The sequence below is a fragment of the Perognathus longimembris genome, chromosome 4 (assembly GCF_023159225.1).
Source record: "Perognathus longimembris pacificus isolate PPM17 chromosome 4, ASM2315922v1, whole genome shotgun sequence".
Classification (NCBI taxonomy): domain Eukaryota; kingdom Metazoa; phylum Chordata; class Mammalia; order Rodentia; family Heteromyidae; genus Perognathus; species Perognathus longimembris.
Window position 1 is genome coordinate 27,217,782 of NC_063164.1, and position 9,433 is coordinate 27,227,214.

Genomic DNA, 9,433 nt, shown 5'->3' on the forward strand with positions numbered 1-9,433 from the left:
TGGATACACGAGGCCCTAGGTTCGATTCCCCAGCACCACATATACAGAAAATGGCCAGAAGTGGCGCTGTGGCTCAAGTGGCAGAGTGCTAGCCTTGAGCGGGAAGAAGCCAGGGACAGTGCTCAGGCCCTGAGTTCAAGGCCCAGTTCTGGCCAAAAAAAAAAAAAAATACATTTAAGCCTAGGCATGGAGGCCCATGCCTATAATCCTAGCTTCTCAGGAGACAGAGGTAGGAGGATTGTGGATAGAGGGCTGGGAAAACAAATTAAAACTAAAGGGGCTATGGGTTGGAGGGATACATGGCTCAATCCTCAGTTCCATCAAAACATAATAATATTATTAATACATATTGGTACAATACAAGCTTTGGAATCACTGGCTGAAATAGCCAGGTGACTATTTTTTTTAAATCTTCATGTAATTATACATTTGCTAGAAATGTAAAATAACATCAAAATACATTTAAAAGTAAATTGACATAAAAGACATAAAATGTCAATTAAAGTGAACAAAAGAAATCGAACGAAAACGTAAAGGATTGTTTTAGCAATAAACATCTCACGGCTAAATACAAGGTGTGTACAAATAAAGTATTTTCTCTCTTCTCCCCTTTCTTCACTTTGGATTGCATCATTTCCTAACTTATTTCCTTTACCCCCACATCATAATGCTTCATCCTCCTCCTGTTCACAAATGATGCTTTTACTGAAATTGAATCTGCTGTGACAGAAAAATCCTGGCTCTGCTTTCCTGGTCCTTTAATTTGCAGTATGTTTAATTTGAGTCCTGCATCTAGCTTTATATTAAAAAGAGACAAGTTCCCTCCCAAAATATACAAGCAAATGAAATAGATGCATTTAGCACAAACGTTAGAATTGCCTCAACTCCTGGAAATGTCAACATGATCTTTGTTCTTCACAATGGTCTCTCAGTTGATGGGAATAAAATAAGGCTGAAATTGCTTTTCACACTCTGGCTCTGTGGGGGGCATTTTCACATAGACTCCTGTTGTAAGAGGGCTTCTTTTCTTTAACTGCCAAACACAGAAAGAAACAGTCATTATTACTAAAGAATACAGAAGCACTTCTAGCCATAATAGGACTCAGTAAACATTGAGTCCCTAGGCTGATGAAAATGAATGTTCACAGTCTACAGAATTATAAAACTTCAGGTGAATTTTTTATTCAGCTATTTAAAAATTGTTCTAGACAAATGATTTTGCAGTTTGGATGTAAAATGTAAATTTAGTAAATAAAATCTAGGATTTTTGTTTACTTGGATGTAGGGGAGACCAAGACATCTCAGTTAAATAGATGAGGGAATAGTGACAGGCATTATACAAGCAACCTACAATTTGGACAAGGAAGGCACAGGAGGGCCCTGAGAGATGGTTTCCAGATGAATTAGAGGGACATGGAGGGAAATAAAACTACATCCAGGTGACCTTGGCAAGCAGCATTTTACCCAACCTAATCTTGTGTTTCAAGGTTATTAACTAAGCACCACCATCATGAAGAGAAAGAGCAAAACAGCTGCCCTTGCTACTCAGTTACTCAAACTGAAACCTTGCTCAGAAGTACACACAGGCTCAATGTTCAACACGTTCGTGTACAGTAGCAGTCATCCTGAAACCCCAAAGGCCAGCGCTTAGGGCTCCAGTGTGTTTTTCACCACTGCCTTTCCTCTTCTTCATTTATTGCTTCACCTCAAGAAATTTCAACTTCATACCATCACCGGGTCAGTAGACACTAGTAAAGGGTTCCCCCATCAAACATGGGGCATTGTTAGCACCCCACCACACTCACCATTTTGCTCAAAGAAACAGCTGTGATTAGGAAGCTATAAAAAAACAACCCGGAACTAACTGCTGCCAGGATCCAAAGGAGGAAATCAGGATCTGGACATGGCTCTGGATCTGTGACAGAGAACAAAGCAGAACTACCCTGAGGCAGATTTTGACTCTAGATTGTATCCCTCATCATTGAATAAAACAGACAAACAACAACAACAAAAGTTAGAGTTTTGAAGACCTTGCTATCTAATCCTAAACTGCATTGAGAGCCACAGTGAAGTCTGGCTATTTGAGATGACCCCCTCACGGTGTCTTATCACAGGCACAAGGCCAAAGTTCATGAACACCAGAGCTAGTGCCTCATCAGGCAGCAGAAAACACCTTCCTTGGGCTCATTTTGTGTCACAGACAGAAAGCTAATCAAAGCTACCAGGATACAGAAAATGCTTAAGGAAAATCTCTAGACTCCTAAGTATAGATTGTCTAAAGAAATAACTATTTCCATGCAAAGAAAATTGCACCCCCAGCAGATGTTGAAGAAATAACTATTTCCATGCAAACAAAAGTGCACCCCCAACAGATGTCAACATACTGAAATGACTTTGCTCACCAATGACATAAATCTGGGTTCCGTTGCCCATGCCCACATAGTATGGTGGTGGGTACATGAGCTCCACCTTGCAGATGTAGAGTCCCATGTCTGTGGCCCTCAAACCTTGGATGGTGAGGTTCAGTTTATTTCCACTGGACGTCCCCGAGCAGGTGGGGTCTAGGAAGGCCAACTCATTTTCCACTGTGTACGTTGTGGCACAGACCTCAGTCATCTGGCTGTTGGTCTGTCTCAGCACTGTCACCCGGACCTCAGAGGCATTGTGTAGAGATGAGTACTCACACAAAAAGCTGGCGACACCTTGGATGCTAGCCAGTACCACTTCCGGCTGGACCACATGCATGGCTGACATGAAAAAGTCAAAGGCAACTCAGTGAACTCATTCATGTCTGGGGAATGTCTCTCTTTGATCAGCCCACACCTCCTGGACCTTAGCTCTCCTTCAACAAGTGTCTCATCATCCCTCAGTCCCTTCCCTCTCCACCCACTCCAGCATAGCCTCCATCCTTCAGTTATAGCTGCTTGCCAGCTTCTCTCCATAAATATGCTTCTTTCTTAGGAAATAGTTTCTTGAAGACAGTTAGTTATGGCAGGAGGAACACTGGTGTGACCAATAGGAGGCCAGGTTTTGTCACACAAAATGTCACCTAGGAAGTCACGACTCTCCATTTCTAGGTAATTAAGATGGGATTAGATTGCATGCTATCACAGTACCTATCAACTCTGATATTTTAAGGTTGAAGTAGAACTCTATTACTTGGGAACTATAATACATAGTAGGCAAAGTTGTGGAGGTGGAAGCATATCATTTGCCTAATTTCTCAAAGCATAAGACTGTTTTCCTCCATCACCAAGGAGTAGAAGAGCCGTGGCTCCCAGCGCCCTCCACTCCTTCCCTGACAGGGTGGTTGCTAGATGAAGAAGCCACAGAGGCACAGGCTGGGCTGTTTCCTCTCTGGGTTGAGGCAACCCCGCTGTTAACTTCTATGGGCTTCCCCTGACACGGCCACCACCTCTTCCACCCTCCCCCCTCCTTCCCTTGAACACTCTCATGTTCTTTGTTCTTTCTGTCCCTTCTATAAGATAAGGGAAGTTATCTTTCCATTCAAAATGGTCTGCGTTATTTAAAAAACGATGGCTTCATAGTCAAGCATGATGGCCCCATAATGGTAATCCCAGCACTCAGGAGGCAGAGGCAGGTAGATTATAAATTTAAGGCAGCTTGCGCTACATAGTAAAACCTTGCCTCAAGAAAAAAAAAAAGTGGCTTTATGTTACATTATCTTTTTATAACTAACCAGCTATTATCTTGTCAGTATTACAAGTGACCCTCCCCCCAATTTAGATTGGATAGTATCATTCATCCATGTTACCTACGGCTATTTAATTACAGTGTTTATGCAAGCTCTTCCTATTAAAAGTTTTGTGAATTAATTAAACCTGCTACTTCCTTTTGCTTCTGGCTTATAAACTCCTGCAAACAATATTTACATCCTTCCCAGATAAGCATTCAGTAATTTGATTGAACTAAATCTAAGCATAAGAAAGCCCAAATCCCCTGTGTCTTCCCAGGTGGCATCTCATTTATCACCCACTTAATCCACTAAATTATCACACTTGATTTTTCAATATCCACCATAGGAAGATCCTAGTTATAGGAGGAGAAAACTTTTCTAAGAAGGAAATTGAAATATTTCTATGGATATTAACATGCACCTGTTCAAAATATGAAAAATGAGAAAATATATATGAATAAGAAACTACATATGAATCTATTGTCTCCAGTAAATATTAAATAATAAAAGTTCTTTTGCATGCCCACTTTATAAAAACCACATGCTTTCTTAACTAATGTTTAAAGAGAAAAGGAGAAGGAGCAATGAGAGTGTTCATCGTTTTTAATCAGAATAACAAATCTGGTGTCAATATCTAAATAGTTTAGTTTATCTGAAAAGTAAGCATCTACATCTAAAATTCATATTTAGGTCTGGTAGCAATTAAACACCTTATGCCAAACCGATTGAAACATATCCTCCTTCCCTCCCTCCCTCCCTTCCTTTTTACCTTCCTTCCTTCCTTCTTCCCTTCCTTCTATTCTTATTCCAAATAATTAGCTAACTAGTTTATAGACGAGATTAAGAAGACTTTAAAACCTCTAGTTGAGTAAGGAAAGTGCTCTTTCCCTGTTATGCTTACTTTTCAGGCTTTTTTAAAAGAGGAAATCTAGAGATTCATCTGACAGCAAGCTCTCGCATGTATTCAGGACTATGAATGTCTCTTCCCCCTTAATTACTTATAGCATCTTCTTCTAACTCTATAGAGGCATCTGAAATTGCCCAGGTCTCCAAAAACAACTTACATATGCTCACTAAGTCCCCACTAAAGTGTTGCACTTTGCTATGTGCTATATCTCTGTTTATTGGCTGCTGCCCATGTCCCATGCTTGCCTTGGACCTCATATCCAGCTAAGCAAGGAGACTGGAGCTTTACCTTTCACTCCTGGCTTTGCTGTAAATCACTGCCCTTAAGTGCTGAAAGAAATGAAACCCAGGTGGGAGAAACAACTCCTCCACTCTCATGCTCCAGAAGTTTCTACTCACCTTTAGAGAGAATAGGGACGAACAGAAGTGAAAACAGGGCAGTGTAGAGCCAGTTCCTGAACACCAAATTCAGCCAATCCCTGTGCCTCCGAACTCCAAGGCAAGCCATGGCTTTATGGGAGATGGGCTGAGGTCTTCAGGAAGCAGAGTGAAACTCTTCAGGATCCTGAAGCTGTGAAATGTGTTTGAACCCACACAGATTCAAGGACTTTATATAGACACCTTTGATCAGACAGGTACACACAACACGTGCAAACACAGAAGGCACCTGAATAGACAGTCTTTCTGTTTTGATTTTACAAGAAAGGAAGACGTGGGTTTAGCTGTTACGTCGAAAAGGCAACCTCAAACACTCAAAGTAAAACTGTTCAAAACAAGCCAATACATTCATGGAAAATCTACTCAACTTGAAACTGAAGCCTTGTATTCATGTTAAGGAACTGGATAGTTAATGGAGAATACACTTGGAGAAGAGAATTTCCTGGAGTGGAGGGGTACCCCCCAAATCCCAATTTGATCCAATCATCTGATCATCTTTTACTGCCTAATTCATTCCATTGACATCCCTACAAATGCTGCAAGCTCACGGAGTCTTGTACTAATGGCAGACTTTATCAGTGACCATCATCTGTAAGAATCTTATATTAACATCTTCTATTAGATGATAGATTTTTTTCTAGTAGAATATATTAATCAAAAAATCTAGCTGGGAATGTGGCTTAGTGGTAGAGTTCTTACCTAGCACGCATGAAGCCCTGGGTTCGATTCCTCAGTACCACATACACAGAAAAGGCCAGAAGTGGCACTGAGGCTCAAGTGGTAGAGCGCTTGAGCAAAAAAGAAACTCAGTGACAGTGCCTTGAGTTCAAGTGCCAGGACTGGCAAAAAAAAAACAAACCTAAAATTGAAAGCAAATATGACTAGAGTTTTTAAATTTAGCAAAGATTTTATACAGGACAAGAATGTAAACACTATTATCTGAATCATTAGTACTGTTATTTTAAATGTTAAAACTACTTAGAATATTTAAATATCATAATATATGCACTTTATTGTGGGTGACCTCAACACTCTAATCATAGCTTGGATAGAATATCCAGACCAAAAAAAAAAAAAAGAAAAGAAAAAACAAACCAAAAATAAAATATGATCCAGGTACGTGCTCAGGCAGAAAGGAAACCCTATCTAAAGAAAGGTAGGGCTAGAGGTGTGCTTCAGCAATAAAGTACCTGCCTAGCAAGCTAAGGCCCTAAGCACAAACCCCAGTACCACCCAAAAATAGTTTCAAAACTAAACACCACCACTGACAAAGCAGACCTAATAGACAGCTATAGAGTATCACATCCAATAACAGTAGATTACACATTCTTCTCAGTAGCCCATGGACCTTTCTCCAATATAGATTACATACTATGCCATAAAACAAGTCTATACAAATACCAAAATAAGTTCCTGTACCCTAAGAGAACATGATGGAATAAAATTAGGAATCAGTATCATGGAAAACAACAAAAAAATAGGAAAAATAATTTTTAAATGTCTGGATTCAAATGAAAGTGAAAACAAAACCTTACCAGGTCCTCTGAGACACATCAAAATCAGAGCCAAGAAAAATGTTTGTAGCCATGAGTTCCTATACAATAAGATCAATGTAACCTGAAGTAACCTAGTGATATATCTCAAGCTCTTAGAAAACCAAGAAGAACACAAACTCAAAATCGTAGTTGGAATGAAATAATAAGAATTAATGAAATAGAGACTAACAGAAAAATACAAAGAATCAAAGAGTTGGCTTTTTGAAAAGATAAACAAGATTTTAAAACCTGAGCCATGGGTTGGGAATATGGCTTAGTGGTAGAGTGCTTACCTAGCATGCACAAAGCCCTGGGTTTGATTCCTCAGCACCACATAAACAGAAAAAGCCAGAAGTGGCACTGTGGCTCAAGTGGTAGAGTACTAGTCTTCAGCAAAAAGAAGCCAGGGACAGTGCTCAGGCCCTGAGGCCAAGCGAAAGCAACAGAGAAGATGCAAAGTAATAAAATCAGAGGTAGACAAAGGGACACCACCAATGGATAACAATGAAATTCAGAAGGTCAATTCAGAATGTTTTGAAAGCTTACAGTCTATCAAACTGGAAAACCTAGAAAATTTCTGTGAGCTACCAAAATTGAACCATAAGGATATAAACAACCTTCATACATCTGTAATGAGTTATAATATTAGTTATAATATGGAAATGGAAATTTTAAAAAATTACAAGGCTGGATGTATTCATTTGTGAATTCTACAGGGCTTTTAAAGAACAAACACCAATGCTCATCAAAGTATTCCAAAGAAATACAAAGAGAAATACAAAAGAGAGAAATACAAAATTAATTCTACAAAGTCAGTGTTACCCTAGTAACAAACAGAAAAAAAAGACAAAATAAAAGAAAGTTATAGACCAGTTTCCCTGATAAACACAGACCAAAAATTTCTCAAAAAAAAAAAAAAAATACATGCAAACTAGGACCGGGAATATAGCCTAGTGGTAGAGTGCTTGCCTCGAACACATGAAGCCCTGGGTTCAATTCCTCAGCACCACATATATAGAAAAAACTAGAAGTGATGCTATGGTTCAAGTGGTTGAGTACTAGCCTTGAGCAAAAAGAAACCAGGGACAGTTCTCAGGCCCTGAGTTCAAGCCCCAGGACAGGCAAAAAAGAAAAAAAAACTTGCAAACTGAATTATACTATACATTACCATATACCATAATCACATTGATTTCATTCCAAGAATACAAAGGATTATTTAACAAATGCAAATAATAAACATAATACAGCATATAAAAAGAACCAAAGACAAAAACCACATGATCATCTCAATAGATGCAAGAAAAATAAAGCCTTTGAAAAATTCAACATCTTTACATGACAAAAAGAAAATCTCTGAAGAAAATTGAAATACAGGGAATAGCCCTCAACATAATAAAGGCTATATGTGATGATAAAGCCAATATCATACTAATGAAGAAAAATGAAATCATTTTCTTCTAAGTTAGGAATGAGATAAGAGCATCTACTTCCTCCACTCCTATTTAATATAGTACTTGAATTCTAAGCCACAGCAATAGGACAGGGGAAGAAAAGGGGATATATAGTAAAGGAAGATGCAGGTGATGTCATCCTATTTGAAGATGATAAGATCCTATTCCAAAAATACTTTAAAAGCTCCATCAATAAAACTCAAATCTCATAATTATCTTCAGTCAAGTAGCAGTATATGAAATCAACATGCGAAAATCAGTAGCTTTTTTTTATATGCCAACAACAAATAAGCTGATAAAGAAATCAGGAAAACAATCCCATTCATAATAGCTTCAAAAATATCTAGGAATAAGTTTAAAGATATAAGATATTCCTACAATGAAATCTATAAAACTTTGAAGAATAGGATACCATTGGCTCACACCTGTAATCCTAGCTATTCAGCAGGCTGAGATCTGAAGATCCAGGTCCAAAGCCAGCCAGGGCAGGAAAGAGTCTGAGACTCTTATCTTCAACTAAAAAGCCAGAAGTGGAGCTGTGGTTCAAAGCACTAACTTTGAGAAAATATCCTTAGCAATATTGCTCAGGTCAACACAGTTATATGAGTGCAGTCCAAGATGGCCTGTGAAGGAGTCAAGAGAAAAGGCTTGGTTTTCATTAACACATGGAGCCCTTTCCTTGTGGCTCATGTCTATAATCCTAGCTACTCAGTAGGCTGATATTCCTGAGGATATCAGTTCAAAGCCAGGGAGGACAAGAAAGTTTGTGAGACTCTCATCTCTAATTAACCACCAAAAAGCCAGAAGTCTAGCTGTGGCGCTATGTAGAGTAGAGCGCAAGTCTTGAATATAAAAGTTCCGGGAAAAACACTTGGGCTCTGAATTCAAGCTGTGAAGTGGCACCAACCTCCTCCCCACCCCACCCCCAAAAAAAACCTTGAAGAAAAAAGTTGAAAAGGATACTAGAAAATTCCATGTTTGTCTGAACAAAATCAATTGCATTAAAATGGGTATCCTTTTAAGTGAACTATCTACAGTCAATGCATCAAAAGTCCAGTGACATTTTTTTTATAGAAATATAGAAAGCAGATCTTCAAATTTATACAGAAACATAGAAGACCCCACATAGCCCAAATGACCCTGGGCAAAAAGAGATGCATTAAAACTATCACAATATCTGGCTTCAAATTGTATCATACAGTAATGAGAACAGCATGGTACTGGAACAAACAGACATGTGGCCCAATGGAATAGAATAAAAGATTTATAAATAAGCCTACATAGCTAGAGCCATCTAACTTTTGACAAAAGTACCAAAAACGTATGTTGGAAAAATAGATAGCTTCTTCAGCCAGTGGTATTGGAAAACTGGATATCCACATGTAGAAAACTGAAACTAGATCCCT

General features: G+C 38.8%; 1 protein-coding gene across 2 annotated transcripts; it reads right to left on the bottom strand.

The window, feature by feature from the left end:
* Nucleotides 1–216: 216 nt before the first annotated feature.
* On the bottom strand, nt 217–5,158 carry Ctla4 (cytotoxic T-lymphocyte associated protein 4). Of its 2 annotated transcripts, XM_048344197.1 has the most exons (4): nt 5,003–5,158; nt 2,403–2,747; nt 1,806–1,915; nt 217–1,033 (listed from the first exon to the last, which is right to left on the bottom strand). In XM_048344197.1, the coding sequence occupies exons 1-4, from the start codon at nt 5,109–5,111 to the stop codon at nt 929–931; spliced, it is 669 nt and encodes a 222-aa protein (XP_048200154.1). In that variant the 5' UTR covers nt 5,112–5,158; the 3' UTR covers nt 217–928. The 2 variants fall into 2 exon arrangements, with proteins under 2 accessions (XP_048200154.1, XP_048200155.1); XM_048344198.1 differs by lacking the exon at nt 1,806–1,915.
* Between the last annotated feature and the right edge of the window lie 4,275 nt (nt 5,159–9,433).